The 17,569-nt window shown below is 47.4% G+C and overlaps 1 protein-coding gene across 1 annotated transcript in view; it reads right to left on the bottom strand.

Moving 5' to 3' along the window:
• COL20A1 (collagen type XX alpha 1 chain) overlaps positions 1 to 16,454 on the bottom strand; it is a 52,776-nt gene extending 36,322 nt beyond the window's left edge. The window contains exons 1-12 of the mRNA XM_074888062.1: positions 16,322 to 16,454; positions 12,798 to 12,882; positions 10,227 to 10,337; positions 8,389 to 8,532; positions 7,989 to 8,147; positions 6,843 to 7,043; positions 5,449 to 5,604; positions 4,606 to 4,725; positions 4,261 to 4,425; positions 2,526 to 2,690; positions 1,064 to 1,236; positions 274 to 403 (exon numbers count right to left, since the gene is read on the bottom strand). Coding sequence (XP_074744163.1) covers positions 274 to 403; positions 1,064 to 1,236; positions 2,526 to 2,690; positions 4,261 to 4,425; positions 4,606 to 4,725; positions 5,449 to 5,604; positions 6,843 to 7,043; positions 7,989 to 8,147; positions 8,389 to 8,532; positions 10,227 to 10,337; positions 12,798 to 12,870 — 1,597 coding nt within the window. The 5' untranslated portion in view covers positions 12,871 to 12,882; positions 16,322 to 16,454. The remainder of the gene's footprint in view (positions 1 to 273; positions 404 to 1,063; positions 1,237 to 2,525; positions 2,691 to 4,260; positions 4,426 to 4,605; positions 4,726 to 5,448; positions 5,605 to 6,842; positions 7,044 to 7,988; positions 8,148 to 8,388; positions 8,533 to 10,226; positions 10,338 to 12,797; positions 12,883 to 16,321) is intronic.
• Between the last annotated feature and the right edge of the window lie 1,115 nt (positions 16,455 to 17,569).

The raw sequence follows: 17,569 nt of genomic DNA on the forward strand, positions 1-17,569 counted from the left end.
GGTGAGCTCAACATAGTGGTCTCCTTTGCAGAGTGACGTAGGTGGAAAGGAACCCTTGAAGGCCTCTGGTACAACCTGCTGCTCAAAGCAGGGCCAAATCAGAGCAGGTTGCTCAGGGTCTTGTTTGGTCAAGTTCTGAACATCTCCATGGATGGAGATAGCTGTAGACAGACTGAACTTGAGGGACGGGGGAAATTACAATGCCAGGCTCCAGTCTGAGACGATTGCAAAGAAAATAATGCATCAGCATAATTCTCTCTACTCACGACCTACATGTGGAGGTGACGCCTCTCAGCCCATCCCCAACAGCTGTGTCGTAAATAGGAAACACTGACACCAGATACTCTGTGTGGGAGGTCAAATTGGAAAGCCGCAAAGAGGAGACTGCTCCGTCCAAAACCACCTGAAAGCACAAAGGAGAGCTGTCAAGACAGGGAGGTTCTAGCTGGTTTTCAGCAAATGAATGGCTGAACTGGCCTTTCCTAGCAAGCGTGGATTCTTTGTGGGAGATCGGTGCACAGAAACATGAAGTCCAGTCGCCCTCTGAATTTTGGGCCAGCTAGCATCTCCCCAAAAGAGAGAGGTAAGAGGCACTAAGCATTCCTGTCCTCTAAGGCCGGGATCTGTGCAAACATCAAGCACAATACTCTAATCATGCTCTCACTGAAAACAATAGAAATCTATCATCAATTTGGATTTGCTTTTCTAAGTCATATCCATCAGAGATGAGCATCCTTGGACAGCTCTGTGTACCTGAGTGTCCTCTGAGTCAAAACAGGTGCTTTAGGGAGGGGATAACACTGCATAAGAGAAAAATTTGCGTTGGCACGGCTTGAAGTATTTCTCGCAAGATGACATTTATCTGATGTCCTCTTCCATCCTGTCATCCTATCAGCTGATCACATTTACACTCTGTGCATTTAATTTCATCCCTGGCTTTAGCTGATGTCCCACAGGAACTGTACCTCTACCCTCATCTTTTTGTCTACCCAAGTCTACTCAAATTCCCAGCCACCATCTGGAAGATACTGCAGTCTCAGATGTCCAGAGAAAGGTCTCTCACCTCTTTGGGAGTACCACCCTTAGATGGATAATACACAATCCGATATTTCTTTGGTGGTCTCAGAGGAGGACTCCAGGTCAAGTGCATGCTCTTAGAGGTCACAGCTGATATTTTAAGGTCAGTTGGGCTCAGCTGGGGACCCGTGTTCACAGGGATATCTTTCACAGTGCTGCCTAGGAATTAAAAACACAGTTACTTTCTTATATTCAGACTTCTCATGCCAAATATACTTTCTAGCTCATAAATGTGAGCGACATTTTTCAAATCAAGTTACAGTCTCCTTCCCTGTAGAAACTGTTCCAAACTGCTCTGAAATAAATATTTAAAAACTGGGCATACAGAGAACATAAATACTCCATAGAGAACAGGCTGTGTATTTTCCTGGGTGCCGGGAATATCTTTTCAACACAAGTCTGCATTTTCACATATATCCAAAAGATGGCTTTCCTCATCATGAAAATTTGTCAAAATGAACAAGAAGCTATTTTGGTTTCTTTTTTGAGCAGTCCATCTTTCTTTAGCCTAATCTGCACCTTTGAAAAATGTCTAATTATATCAAACATGAGCATTAAAATAAAAGTATGCTTGAAAGTTAGACTTTCCCATTCGCCTTAGGCCAATCTTAGATCAGAGAGAGATGGAAATACGTACATGATATTTCTCCTGAGGATCTAAGCTAACATCTGGAGTGGTTCTTCATTCTCTTGTGCATCGTACAAACTGCTCTCCAGCAAAGGAAAGAAAAAGGCTGTTTGGTTTTAACTTGAAAATGCCTTGGAGAGCCATCATTTAAAGTGTGGAGAAAAAAAGATGTGTTTAAATGTTTTATCATCTTCTTTTTGTATCTCCACATTTCCTCTGTACACTCTCCCCAATATATTCTCAAATTAGCTCTTCTGTTTTTTCTGCCTCTTCTTGGTCGGAAAAAACTCAGAAAAGGAGATGGCTACAACACATTTATCACACCATATGATAATGGAAGAGGGAAAAGAAGTCCCCTCTTCCCTACAACGGTAGTTGTTGTCGTTAGGTGATCATATCCACCAAGAGTTATCCAACCTCCTGGTAGAAATGGCTGTTGCCTGTATTAGCTCACATGCCAACAGCAGATAACTAAACCAAGAGGATCAGAATGGAAACTTCTACAGGGAATGTCTCTCCGTGACTTATTAGAGACAGCAGGGACTCTGCAGCGGAGTCAGAGTGGAAGAACTGCAACCGGAGGGTCTTGTAGAAGACAACAATCACAGGAGGAACTGGCCAACACATTGACATGGCAAGGACCATTGTCAGGCAGAAAGAGGGCTGAGCAAGGAGATCAGCACTGGAGAAGAAGTGTTAGGTGGTGCTGACCAGGTGGTGGAGCTCATGGAGACACAGGTATGAGAAAGGGTCAATCCTGATGGCAAGTGCATAGTGAGCAGAAGGAAGCTCAGCCCTCACTGAGGAAGTTTCACATCACCTGCATTTTCCTTGTTGCTCTTCTCTTTGATCCTGGTGCAGAGGACCCGGGTGAGCCTGCCAATCAGAGAGCTCAGCAGCGGGAAATCCAGCACATTGTACACGGTGAGCTCCAGAGGCTCTGAGGCCACCTGCTTCAGCTCTGCCTCGTCCGCGTTCTTCACCCCTGCAACCAGAGCAGAGAACAAGAGTGAGAAAACCCCCCAGAGAGGAGCAGCTTCTGCCTCCTGCTTCTGTGCCATTTGTTCAGGGGCAGGATGGGTCCACCACCGTCCTCCTCTCCAAGCAGAGCTTCCCAGTCCTTCCAGTGGGGTGGTGGTGTCTGAGAATGGCCTTGGGCTTTCCTGCAGCACCAGCCTCAGTCCAGCCTGGGAAGGGCTTCCAACTCTGTGGGCTCAGAAGGTCTTTTGTGGCCTGGAGACAGTTTAGTGAATCCTTCTTCTGTTTTCCTGCCTCCTCATCACTTGCAGTCTTTGCTACCAGAAAGGCAGATATTTTTCAGCCTAAGAGGCAGTTGGCATAAATGGGGGAACAAGTGAATGAATAAACAACAATTTTATATTTATGAGGTGCCAGGACTCCCCACAGAGAGCCTGTTGTTCATCAGAACATCACATTGCATTTCAAGAGTGTCGGAGATGAGCAAGAAGCAGACCATTTATTTAGCAGAACCTCACCATCAGAGCATTCTCCATTCCTATCCTTCTGCTCCACATCTTCATTAACCCTCTGCAGACCAAGCCCCACAGCATACAACTTATTTTGCTTCCCAGTGTTAGATGCAAGGTCACCCTAGCATTGCCCAAGCAGTATCACTGCCAAATGGGGATCCCACTTGGTTTCTCAAGTCCAAGACCATTATCTTAACAGCTTTGCTGGCCTCCTTCCCCCTTGCTCTTGCAGTGAGAACCAAGGTGCTACTGAGGTTAATACTCAGGTCCTGTTGTCTAAGGGCCAAACAATGTGAGTTTCCTCTAACCAGAGTGGAAAGGCAAAGACCCCAGCCAGGAACAGATCTCCAGGTCATTTCAGGTACATGACGTTAGTCTGCTGTGCTGCGCAACATACAGCTGAGGCTCAGCAGCTCCACTCAGTCCACGAAAGGAATCACAGTGCCAGTCACTTAGCTGCATAACCCTATGCAATAAACCCTTGCTTGTCTCTTCCCAACATAAATTAATCCTTGAAGTTTGGGGATTGCAATTTTAGGAGATTTTTCTATAACTTTATTGCTCATGTGTTAGTCTCTAGCAGGCTCGTGTAGTCATCAAGGATAGAGCTGCCCAAGGCCATTTTGTGTCTCATTATTGCTGCCAGATAGTGAGGAGCAGATAACGTTATTATTTAGAGAAATGGAAAGTTGTGAGAGGCAGTAATTATAAAGGAGGTCTCCTGCCCTCCCCAATACAATGTTCTCTTGCCTAATTCCACAGCTGAGAATATTGTTCTCATGGCACAGGTCTCTGAGGCTGACAAAGGTTTTTAGACAGGAGGTGTGAAATCTCTCATGTGAATATTTTTTCTAAACAAACAAAAAACCCTTTGAAGACATTGCCTATGCTGAATAAATGACTTAATTTTCATCTTAGACACAATGTAATGAGGTCTTACCCACTACCTTAGTTTTACAGCCTCAGTACGCTTCTACCAAAGTTGAGGGAACATAACCTTCAATTTGGAGAAGATCAAAAGTATGTTGGCTTTATCCTATGACTTATCGATGGCTGTGATCTTACCAATGGCAAATATGTCTATGCCCAGGTTTTTCAAGGTCTGAGCAGCCAGGTTGGCATCATCCTGGGATTTTCCATCAGTCAGGAGTATCACCAACTTCTCAGCCCCCAGCCGGGCACCAGCATCTGGTTTCAGATTCTTCTCCAGGACGTGGGTCAGTGCCAGACCTGGGGAGGAGCAGAGATGGATGGTGTGCTACAGCCTTGCCGACAACTGCCCCCCACCACCTTTACTCTTTTCTCTGCCCCCAGTGGCCTTGCTCCCCACAGAGGACGTCATCCCATGGGAACACCTTCCCCCACTGCAGCACACAGATCATTTAGCAGAGACCTGTGAGATGGAGGTACCTGTAAAGGTGTTGCCGCCCTTGTACCGCAAATTCCTCATGGCCTCCAGCACCTGGTCCCTCGTAGAGTAAGCGCTCAGATCCCACTCTGTGCGGGGATCGCTGCTGTACTGGGACAGCCCTGGGGAAGGCAAGAGCTATCGGCATCATGCAAGCCGAGGTAAGCTGCAAGAGGAGACTTGTTCTGGGGGAGGCGGCTTGCCATGGGAGGATGCTACAAAATAATGGAAGGGAGTCAGGGTGAGCAGATTTGGTTTCTAGCTCCACTGTTCTACATGGTCCTTGCCGTGCAGGCAGCAAGGTGATGCTTCAGATGCCACTGGGCACAGTGGTACTTACCCCTGCGGTAGGGCTCTGAAGTATTTTACAAGGTCTCAGTGTTAATCAGTTTTGAACTAGTTGGCTGCAAGGAGTAGGAAGGATTTACGCTGTCCTATTTCACGTACAGCTTGGCCAGTGTTAGTGACACTCAGAACTGGAAGCAGCACCTTTCTTAGCTGAACTCAAAGCAGCTCCAATGCAGCATTGCCACCACATCTGTCTGTGCGGTGCTGTGGAGGCTGAGCACCTCGTCAGAGGTAGGTCGCAAATCCCAAAGGTATCTCAGCACCAACGCCTGAGCTGGTGTTGCACAGAAGACATCGCTCCTGTTCACTGTGCAGCCATTGCTCACAGCCACTAGAGGCCAGAGCTTGCTATCAGATGGGAAAAGCTGCCAAGAGAAAGCAAGACCCTACCCTAAAGGAAGAAAAACTCCTCAAAGGAGCACATAACCACAGGAACAGAGACCAAGGCTCCTTCAAACACGGACTTTCCAAGGTCAGGAAACAGGAAAGTGTCCTACCTACTCTTATCTTGTCTTGGGCAATACTGAATGGGGAAATCAGATTGCTCAGAAACTCCTTAATGAGCTTGAAATTGTTGCGTCCGATGCTCCAAGATCCATCCACAAGCAGGACAATATCAGTCATTGCAGATGTGTCGCACTGAAACTGGGAACCTGGAGGGTATAAGGTTTGATACTGAGAGAAGTAATTGTAAAGGAGGAAAAACTGCTTCAGTTTTAAGATAAAAAGAAAATCTGTAGTGTAAGGCCTTGTCTGGATGGTGGGTTGGACCATCTGCCAGCCTGATGCATCCCAGCATCTTGGGAAAACCACGTGGCTGAGGGTAACCCATCCCAGTACCAAGAAATCGAGTGGCACACAGCTGCATTTCTGCAAAGAATGGGTTAAAGCTGTCAGGAGGTGTGTGCCTAGCCCAAGCACTGCTCTCTGCAAGCTGTCAGCTCAATTATATCTCAGCCCCAGCCCAGTGCTTCCCTTTTATTTAGCCTAAGTCTCCAAGAATTGCAGGTGATTGCTTAATTCCATTCCATCGCGAGATCCCCTGTGGGCTATAATTATTTCGTGGCTTTATATTAAATCCAATCCCTCCGTAAAAACCTGCTGGCATCACAGATACTCCAGCCCTGCCTTTCTCCCCACCCCAGGCCTGCAGGATAAGATAGGGCATGTTGCTGATCAAATGCATCTTCCCTGAATATATTTCAAATGGGAGACTTTTTATCTTTGGTGGAGGGAAATAGATGATCCCATCAAGGTTCAGTGGGCTGCAGAGAGGTTACTCTCCTATCTCTTTTCACAGCCATGGATTCCTACTGGTCTCCAGGGACCAAATAAGGATGCTCTGGCCAATCCCATTCCTACTTCAACAGTGCTGCGAGCCATCTGCCCTGCCATAGTGTCAAGTGACGAATCTGGAGGATCATTATGAATCAGTTATCTGTGAAACATGAAGAACAAGTCCAGAAGGAGGAGCAGGTTGAGTAACAAACATCACTGATGCACTCCTCCCCTTCTGAAGGCTTGGAAAGGTCCATGGCTGGGCAGGTCTGCTGTAGAATACAAACTTGTACACGGATCTGTCAGAAGCAGGGGGAGTTGTCAACATGAAGAGAGAGAATAGTGGCAAATCAATAAATTAAATCATCTGGAAGGAAATTTTGGCCTAGCTCCAGTTTGTCTTAAAATCTGTGATGTTCTACAGAACTCCAAATTTCCCCAGTGATCCCTGACAGCTCCCCAAAGCATGACCCTGCAACTGAAAGCACTATCAGCAGCATTGGTACTCTTGAAAATCTTGGTGATAGAGAGTGGGGTAGAAAGGTTGTATTCAACAAGATTTCGGGAAAACTGTGGGGAAGAAGGAGCAAGCCCTGTTTGAACCCCCTCTCACCTCGCCTCAGTGAATCCTTTGTGGGTTTTTCTTTTCCTAGGGACTCTCGCTCCGAGTTTGCAGGAGCGCGCTGGGATGATCTTGTGGTTGTTGGTGTTGCTTCTGTCACACTGGCCTCCGTACTGGCCTGGTTTTTTGTGGTTTCTCCTGAGCCCTTTGGCTGAGTCCCCTTCTGCCTTTTCTTTTCAGCTCTCTCCTTTGCTGTGCTCCAAAGAGAAAAAATCCATTGTCCCTGGCTGTGTTATCCCCATACAACCTGCTGCGGCCGGCAGCTGATTCCAGCCACATTTGACAGAGGTGTAGGGGGCTCAGAGGGGATAAAAGCCCTACAAGCTTTATGCAAATAGGTAGCTAGACAAAGGAGGCCATTCTGTCTCTCTGAGAGGGTTGTGCATGGACTCATGAGTTAATAATGTTAGTAGTGGATCAGATCAAAAGTTTGTCTTTACCATTATCTTTGATGATGAAAAGTAATGAACTTTTATATAAATCAGGGAAAACATACCATGGCACCTGATACCCAGTGTACTCTCCAGACCTCAGCAATCTGTGACTCGGAAACATCCTGAGCTAGTGCAAGTCTTCTTTTGTATAACGGCCCTGATGGATATTTCTTCTACCAACAAGTACAATTGACTCTTGAACTCATGCAAACCTTGTTGCCAGACACATGAGAATCTAATATAAAATCCTCAGCCATAGGGGAGGCCTCACACCTTCTTGTAGACCATCTGCAGCCAACCTTGGGACACAGAGCCTAGGGAATCAAGCACCATTAGCCTCAGTGCTTAGGGAGCAGCTTGTTCTCAAAGAATCCTCTCAGTTGAAGGATATGACTGTATCTGCTGAACTTCAGTATCTGTCAGCCCCGGGAATGCATGGATATGCTTTTTCAGGTGGTCTGGCATGAGGGGCAAATATTTTTAGGTTACTTACTGGGTTTTTTGTAGTTAAGACCTGCATGCAAGGGATGAGACTGAGCTAGCATGCCTCACTGAACGAATGTCTCTGTTGAAGTAGGGTTGCAGGGAGAGGGTGGGAGTGGTTTTAGGGACAGCTGTGCTTAATGCTCTAACCACAGTAGCATGGCAGAGGCCATGGCTAAAAAACAATCCAGTGTGACTCCAGGATGGTCTGCGCACCCACCTGGCTGTGTCAAGACAGTGTTCAGGGGTGGTGGGGTGGCCTCTGCCACCCCACCGTGCTCAGCTGCTGAGTTCCCCGAAGAGGTGAGATTCTTTCCCGACGCAGCTCCTGAGTTTCTTCGGTTATTTCTTGTCTGGGATGCATTTTTTAGTTCCTCTACTGTAGGAAGACCAAACACAGAGAGAGAAGGTCAATCTAGGCAGGTCTGTGAGTCACAGTCCATCCCTCATCCTCTGGGTCTTCACCATCCCCCTTTCCCATCTTCCAACCAAAATAGTAACAGGCTCTGTGACTGCCACACAGTCTACAGGGCATATGCCAGAGGACGATCTCTGAGGAGCCACATCTCCAAGACCCTCATGAGCTCTCTGAATGGTAAAATGTAGCACACTCTACTTACTCACAAATTTTCTCTTGGCAAACAAGGATTCCTGGGAGCCATTGAGCACGTAGACCTGCAGCGTGTATTCCTTAGTAGGGCTCAGCCCCCCCACTGTGGCTTTGGGAGTCTTGGTTTTCAGCATGACTTCTTGCTCAGAGTCCCCTGAGGTGGGATGAAGCCACAGTTCAGAGCCTGTCAGAGCTTAAATTTAAGCTGACAGTAGCAAAAGCACTGCTGAAATGCAGGGAATGTCTGCCTAGGGACCTCAGTCAACTATTTCTTTTTTTAATTTTGTAGATCTCCGATTTTTACTCTTTTTCCCAATCCAGAGCTGAGAACATATAGGTTTATTTTTAAAATCCCTGATATGTGCCCAAAATGGAAAACGAGTTCGCATCCAGCTTTAACGCAACTCTCACCAACTTCTCAAGGAGTTGCTGAGTGAAAAGCTGGTCTTTAGAGGGCAAATACAGGGCAATTCCTAGTAAGTATTGCTTGAAAACATCTAACCAATTGATGTGCTTGAGGTCATATGCGACAAAGTGAGGAAGAGGCTTGGTGTTTTTGAAGGTCATCACTGGCACTTAGGACTCCTCTGACTTATCCCAGCCACTCTCGCTGGGCTGCCTCTACAAGCCCCATCTCTCCCAAGGGCAGCTTCTGTCTGCAGGAAGACAGCTCATTTCTGGGGCTGTCATTGCCTCCAGACCCCTCCTGCCATATCCTGGGGCTGTAGGACTTGTCCTGGGGCTGTGATATCTCGACCAGCTGGGAACTGGGGCATTGAGCACATGGAGCAAGGCAGCTCTGCAAAGCAGCAGCCAGTGCTGCATCATGGTCTCTGTGCTACACAAAACAAAGGGGGAGAGGGGCAAACTAGCTCCCTAAAATCCTCTAATTAAGAAAGTTCTACAAGCTTTAAATTATGGGAATGGATGCATTTCTGACCCCGCTATCCCTGTGCTCATGCCTAGGGCTGGAGACGGAGCTCCCCAGCCTACGCAGAGGGAAAGCCTCAGGCATGTGCCGGGAGCACTGGCGGGGATTCCCTGCATTCCCGGGATGCTCATCGCTCTCTGCTGAGCTGAGGCCTGAGGAGGAGCAGGGCAGGGAAGGAATGAGAAACCTCCTGCTCCAGCTTGGGGAACAGGTGGGGACTGAGCTAAAAGTGGGTGGATGATCACAAGAGCTCTGCCGCACGCACTCTGCCTGGCAGCTGCCTTCTCTGGCTCACTGGGAGAGTGGCAGCGACTGAAAACCAAATGCCAGCCAAGACTAAGGTTGCCTCCAACCATTGCTCCCTGCCAAGGGACATCATGTCCTTTCAATACCACCAGGTTCAGTGTCCAAAGTCAGGGAGAGCCCCCACACACACGGCGTCAAGCACTTCCCATCCTGTGTCCCTGCAGGTGGGGAGAGAGCTGGGAGCTCCCACAGAAGAACCAGACAATGGATCTTAACTCATCTTTTTTTTCTCACACAGTCCCAAAAAGCAACACTTTCTGGCTAGTGCTTTCCCCAAGGATGAAGAGGGATGAACTTCAACTCCCTATTGGGAATGAGTGATAGAGGGACTGTGCCTGCACTGATGTGGCGCTACAGACTGCTCTTATAGTGGCCAGAAAGGCTTCTTGTCCATACTGCGTGTACAGCCAGGGAAAAGTTTTGATCTAGGTAATCAACACTTAAACCCAGAACAACCAGTGGATAATTCCCTCTGTATTATCTCTATCATCTTAAGGTCTAAGTAATGCTTTTACTTAAGTCCTGTTGTCCACCAGTCAAAAGGTGGAGCTCAGTTCCTCACTCATACACAAATCTTTGCTGGGTCTGATGTCCAACACGTTAGCACATACCTGCCATGGGCTTTACCCGAATTTTGTAGCCATTGATGTTCCCTTCAGTCTCTTTCCATTTCATTTGGAGCCTGTCTTCCGAAAGGACAGTGAGTTTCAGCCGGCCTGACCCTGGGGAGGAGGAGATGTGTCCACGCTGTTATGGATGCAATTCCTCCCTCTGCGCATGCACACACAAAACACCACATATACCACCTCCTCTATGGACACGGGAACAGTTGCAGTGCAGAGGAAACCTTCACCGTCCCATGCAAGTCCTCAGCATCCCCTGATGCTGCATGGCAACTCCCGCAGTCCCCTGCACCTCTGCCAGGAAACCTGCCACAAGTCACTGGAAATCTGTAGCCCCCACCCTATGTGAAGAGGAGTTGCTCATGTGCTCAAATGAGACCTCAATATATACTGCTGCCAACAGGGAAAACAGCCTCCCTCAGAAGTGAGGGCTTTCTCTGCACCCCTCACATCTTGGAGGACTCTCCTGGGAGCTTTCATGCAGGATGTTTTGTTTCAGCAAGTGTGTTTAGCGCAAACATCTGAAATGGAAGGGCAGGAAAGAGATATAAGGGCTCAGTGAGGCTCTTCAATAGTCTTGGGCTGCTGAGAAATACAGAAATTCCCCAGGTGGTGGATCCCATACTGCTCCAGAAAGATCATTTCGGAGGCAACTTCAAGGACCAGCTGGGTTTAGAAAGAAAGAAAAAAGAAAAAAAAAAAAAAGAAGAAAATAAAGAAAACCTGATAAAGTGAAAATAACAGTTCCTGGCAGGACCATAACTCATGGGCACCGGGTTGTATCAGTTTGTTGCAGGGAGCAGCAAACTAAATGACAAATCCTGAAGAAAAAAATAATATTGGACAAGGAGGTAAAGAGAAGAAAGAGCACATTCCCTTATCATCTTGAGATTTCACAGACACCTTTTAAACCCCAGCTAGATATCTGAACTCACGTGTCGTTCTTTGAATCAATGATTCCTTGGTAAAACATAGCTGTACCGTCATACAAATGTCACCATATGAAACTTTTTCACTTGACTGGATATAGGATGGCAACTCAGCAGATTTATCTCCCCGCCTTCCTGACACTGCACCTTTCCAGCAGGCTGCCCTGATTTGCAAGGAGTGAGCGCACCCTTTGCCTGTGCACTATACGCATCTGCACTCAGATGCCCCTCGTTTGCAGCTGATACCAATCTCTTTACCATTAGTCATAAAAAAAGCTTAATGTGACTCGGAGCGTCCAGCTCAGTGCTTGCACAGGACTCCTCAAGTCCCTAATCTTGCACGATGTCCAGACAGCTCCTGACATCTTTTCCATGAAGTCACAGCCCAGGAAAGCAATGAGAGCTGGCAATGAGGACTTGCTTGTCTCAGCACAACATCTGTGCCTTAACCTTTCTTTGCAGAGACTTCCTGCAGGCTGCCCAACAAGCAGATAACTATTTTGGGGAAACAAAGCTCAGATTCACATCTCAACCCAGGCAACTTTGAAGGGGAAGAAACAAAACATGGGGATGAGGGGTGAGGGGCAAAATCAAATCCCAAAATCATGCCTAAGAGAAATGGTAAAAGATCGTGGAACAATGAGGGGAATTCATAGTTAGATTAAACATGGAGCTGTCTTCTTTTGGCCAAGTGTGGTCCAGCTCCTCGGCCATCACTCTAGGAGCCCAGAAGCTAAAAAGGCAAGAATGTCCCCAGACAGATCAGAAAGGACAGCATCCTCTAAAGCGCCATTATGTGCTGGATGCAAATGAACCCCAGTGCCATGAAAGCTCCACTGTTTCCCTGCCCTGTGTTGGATGTGCAGTATTTGATGCTGTAACCTTGCTCTCTAGCTGATGGAGAGTTAAGCCCAGACTTAACTGCAGAGGCTGGTCTGGAAGATATGTCTGTCCAAACTCTGAAGTGCCATCACGTCTCTCGAACCCTTTGTGTTGACCGCTTCCACAGGAGGCTCAAACATAATATACAGGTGTTCTTCGATGTCAGAAAGGCTATGGTGAGGTGTCACAGGTATTTTCTGGTCATTTGTGGTACTATGGGAGCACTATAAGTTACGGGAGGAATGCACCTCATGTGCTTTCTTATTCAGATGTTGCACCACGTATCACCATAAACGTCCAAAGCTGTAGTTTCAGAGCACAGGACAGATGCAGCGACTAACAGAAGCGACACCCTTTTTCTTCTTGTTTCTCAAGCTCCATTTGCAGATCACATAAGCACCCTTCATTGCTCATACAGGCTGAAATGCATCCCTGGTGCGAGGGAGCGGCGTGCTGAACTGCTGCCAGTGATGAGGACAGGCTTTGCAGGGTGGGGAGGGATCGAGACACTCTCCCCAAATGGGCCCCCGTGATCTCCTGTTGCTCTTTGTGTGTGGGAACAGGCTGTTTGGAGCTTCACCAACAGACACCAGGGCACGGCAGCCCCCTGAAATGCTGCGTGTGGTTGGGAATGTCCCTTGCACAGGGTGCCACTGCCAAAGGGAAGGGCTCGGGCAGGGGCTGGGCTAACCCAGGTGACAGCCAAAGCACAAGGAATTGCCCAGGCACGGGCAGGCAGGCTCCTTACCTTGGCCCACTCGTCCCCAGACATGACTCGCCACAGGCAGGCAGGCAATAAAGAAACAAGTATGAATCAGCATGGTGAGCAGGACCTACAAGAGGGCAAACATCAGGAAGGAGAAGTAAAAGTTACATTTCACCCTGTCAAAGCCCAGTTTTTGGCAGTCCTCAGTTAAGGGACCACAAGCTGAGATCTACAGCTCTATGCATCATTGACAGCACTGAAAGAGTGGATGCAGAAGCACATATGAATTTTCCTGCAATTCCTATATATTACTTTATATTCCCGGTCTCTTCAATGCAGCTGTTCCATGCCTTGGACCAGTACTAAACCGTGCTTATGAACCTGATGGGGAGTAGGTTTTCACCTAGTACTCCTCTCAGCCTGGAAACGGGCACTGCTCTCGTGGTGGGACAATCTCAACAGTGGTACAATAGGTGCTGGGTTCTGCTCTGATCATGGAAACAACCAACGTTGACGAAATCACTGGACAGACACAGATACCAGAACAACTTCTGCTTTAAATCATATAGAAGTAATTAATTCCGATTATCATAAGCAAAATCAAGATAGCTGTACAAACACACAGCACCTTTCTCATGTCCCTGCAACACACGCACTGATCATGAGTGGAAAAGCATTTAGAGGGGCTCTCTGGCACACAAGCTCCTCACACCACAGATTTAATGACCTTGCAGTTGCTGTGATAAAGCAATTATCCAGCAGGAGGGATACCACAGACCTAGCTGAGTTTATATGTTAACAATTTAGAAGCAAGGAGTTTATTTCTTATTTCACAGTGGAGTTCCCAGGAAGTTACATTCAGGGTTTGTTGGGATAGTCCTGTTTGAACTTGTTCACCTGAAAAGTTCAGCTGAAAACAGATGCAGTTACAGACTTAATCATGGCAGAGGATCAGTTTGACTTAGAAATAACCTCTGCCACACCGACAAAGCTGGCTGGCTAAGGACAGCCAGCCTCAGCCCATGGACATCGAGCACCTTCAGTTATTTTTGCTGGCCTGGATTTCAGTTTTATTCAGCTTGGGTCAGAAATGTTAGGTCAGCATAAAAACCCTGCGAAGGAAACAGTGCCTCCTCCTCATCTCAGTCTCAGTACACCAGGTTTAAAATATATGCTGTTGGCCTTTTGCAATGCATCATTGGCATCTGTCATTTTTGTGCTACACATTTCAGCCTTATTGCTTTCGGCAGAACCAGACCATACATAAGTTTCTTCCTCTTCCGTCTGCAGGGACATTTCACTTCTATTCATTTTGATGGATAGGTATTTAGAAGCTCCTGGCAAATGCCTATTTCCCTTCAAATATGTCAGCTTTTTAGAGGTTTCAAGAAAAAATAAACATGCACGTGAGTGACCCAGCCATGATCTCCTGGGGTTTAAATCAGTTCTAAATTGCTGTAAGAATGAATGGAAAAATATGCAAGTTATAACAGAGATGTTAACCACCCTGCTCAGTCTGTGATTATTTTTTTTTTTTGATTGAAGATCAGGTTATACGGAACAACTGCAGTGTAACTGAAGCCCTTAGCCATGGGAAACACTTGCCTTTTTTTCCAGCTAATAAAATGAAGTCATTGCTTATAAAAAACAACAGACATTTTACAGGTGGGTTTCAGGAGTCTGACTGTCACCTCAAGAAAAGCAAAGCCTGCCATGGCTGCAGAGGTACATGTGCCAAACAACAGCAAGAAGCCTGCGCTTGGAAAAATTCCCTGAATGAAAAGTTCATTTGTGCCATTTCGCAATGCCACCAAACTGCTCTTGATTTCCTTGCAACTTCCCTGTGGCTCTGCTGGCAAACGGGATACCAAACTCTGGCAAAAGCACTGGACTGTGTGTGATCTTTTCATGTTAATCAGGATTATATGGGACCAGAAGTCCAGTGAAATAAACACACAGGCTTCTCCAGCCTGAATTGAACCGGGCTTACTGCAGGGCCCGATCCTTACTTATGATGTGTCAGTAAGGGTAAGTTCATATTAACCCAGGTTGGATCCAATAAGCCCCCAGGGTGTGGATCTTTACTGCGACTAAAGCAAGGAGCAGGGACTTCATCTCTTCTTCCCAGCTCAGAGGCAAACCCATCGCTATTCTGCCTCTTCTCCAACTTTTGTTTTCCTACCTGTAAAGCAGCAGTAACAAATGCACCCATTTGAAGATACATGACTGGAGGAGCTTCCTCTCTGCAGGTTACCTCCTGGACCCCAAGACCCTACTCCAGGTCTCTGTAGTCCCTTCCCATCCATTTCTGCCCTTGCTGGTGTCACCACCCAGCCAGTCTGAGCTGTGGACCCTGGGATGGAGGGGACCACAGTGACATCAGCCAGCTGGCGGGCAGGGAGCCTCCGGCACGCTGATGCCTCTCTCCCGTAACTCACCCTGGGAAGGAATTTGGACACAGCAACACATGGAGCATCTGGTGAGTATTTCCAGGATCTGGAAAATGGGTGTGGGGGACACACACCACTTCCTGCTCACCCCAGCTGTGTGCTCAGAGGGGATTTGGAGATTAAGGCAGCCAGAGATCCCCTTATTTGTACAGGAAATGTTAAAAGTAGTCGCTCTAATTAAATAAAAAATAAAGTTCTATGCAAAATATCACTATCACATGTTTAAATCAGCACAACTAAAAGTGGGGATTTGGGGGCACTGTGAACTATTTCCACCCACCACAGCCACAGTTTGGGGACATTTCCTCACCCCAGAGGGCATCACCATCTCTGCGCAGAAGCAATGTCACCTCATGGCCCACGCGAGCAGGGACAGCCCCACCGAAGAGACCAGCAACCTGCCCGACGTAGCCAGCAGCAGGGAGAAATCTGTCCCACACTCTGAGTGCTTTGCTAGCTAAAGGACTTAAAACGGACTTAAAAAAAAAAAAATAAAAATCATATCCATTAAACTCTTTCTGTTCTCTCCTGGAAATCTGTATTTCAGTTCCACTATTGAACAAAAAGTCTCAGTTATCCCAGCACTTGTCTCAAAACATTAAGGCACAATTTTCACTTCTAGGCTGAGCTCCCCACAGCCTGGGCAGGCTTAGTAACATCAGCTTGATGCAGACCCACACCACACCTCCAGGTGGGAAAAACCCACTCAGACCACTGGTATCGCTAACAAACTCTTCCAGGTACTGTCCTCTCTGGCAGAGATTTCCTGCAGGTTTTATAGTAGTAACCACAAAATAGAAGGAAAAAAACCAAACCAACGTATGTGTCTCACAGCCATCGCTCCAAAAGAATTGCTAAAGCAGCCCTGGCACTATTTAGACCTGACCTACAGTGAATTTGAGTCTTGAAGCTACTTCACCATGAGCGGATGAGACCTGCCACCCCTGTGCAGCCTCGGCAGCGCTGCCCCGAGCTGAGCTGCTCCAGCTCTAAGTTTCCCGGAGAGCAAAGCCCTACAGTTCCCTGCTCTGCCCATACCCACGCGTGTCCCAGAACCACCCAGCCCCTCCTCAGCATCCCTGCGAACCGAGCCCCAACGGGGAACGAGCCACAGACCTCTGGGGAGCAGCGCAGCTTTCCCTGGAGTCAGCCGGGGAGGGCGACGAATCCAGCTACATTCTTAAATTGTGGGAGAAGCAGCCCTGGCGCCTCATCTGCTCCTCGGCGTGATCAGAGATTTCAATTCCCAGACGTCAGGAGGAATAAGGAAGGGGAGGGAGAGCAGGGGGAGAAGGACAGTGATTCCCCCACCTCCCTCTCACCACGCAGCGGAGATCACTGCTTGGCCCCTACATGCAGCTAAATAAAGCGTGCGTGGAAAGCAAGAGACTGCTTCTACGAAAAACAGTAAACAGCTTTTCGTGGGTTTGCTAACTAAATGCTAAATATATGTCCAGGAAGCTGCACGCTGATTTCCTAGAGTGCAGCAACAAGTCGTGGCTCCCGCCCACTGTCAGGCTCCCAGGGATGAAGTCAGTCCGGCCCCACTCACATCCCATTAAATATTTTTTGAGAGCCCTGCATTTGCACTGAAGGCAAATTGCATTTGTTTAAGGAAATTAAGCACATCTGTAAGTTTTGCAAGGCCAGAGGCTGAATCATGAACTGGAGCTCAACGGTGCTTCAGACTCCCCAGCTGTGGGATACAGCCCTGACCTCCACCGGCATGTGGTCCCCAGCCCCAGGAGTGCCTGGGAGAGGCGCCCAGCTCCGCGCCAAAACTTTTTCAGGAAGATTTTGTCCTCATTGCCAGGAGTGGAACAACTGACAGTGGCATTTCTCATTACAAATGGAGGCCAGATTTTCAGCTGCATCTCCAGGGACTGTCAGCATCAGTCTCCCATTGCAACAGAGCAAGCTGCAAGAAACTCACAATTGCTCTTCCATAGGAAACACAGGCACCTTTGAAAGGGTCAACGCAGATAGGAAGAAAAACCCCCAAACTCATAGTTTTTAAATATTTGTGCAAACTAAAGAAGCATTTGGTAGTTTGTTTTGTTGGCAACTATTTGTTGCCATTTTGCTTTATAATCTAGTAAGTATTAAAAAGCATCACAGTATACAGGCCAAAGGATAACACCAAAAGAAATCACTCAAATCTTGTTAAGACAAAACATGGAGCATTTGGTAACCTTAGAAGACAGAGTTGTCACTGCTCTACATGTAAATACCACAAGCTACCTCTTCTGTAATTCCTACTGGATTTCAGTAGTTGCTCAGATTTGCTACAATTTCCTTTAAAAATGGGAAGAGGTGAGAAAGAAGAGACCAGAGATCTCCTGTACTTCACTTTCAGGGAATTCA

The sequence above is a fragment of the Strix uralensis genome, chromosome 18, assembly GCF_047716275.1.
Source record: "Strix uralensis isolate ZFMK-TIS-50842 chromosome 18, bStrUra1, whole genome shotgun sequence".
Classification (NCBI taxonomy): Eukaryota; Metazoa; Chordata; class Aves; order Strigiformes; family Strigidae; genus Strix; species Strix uralensis.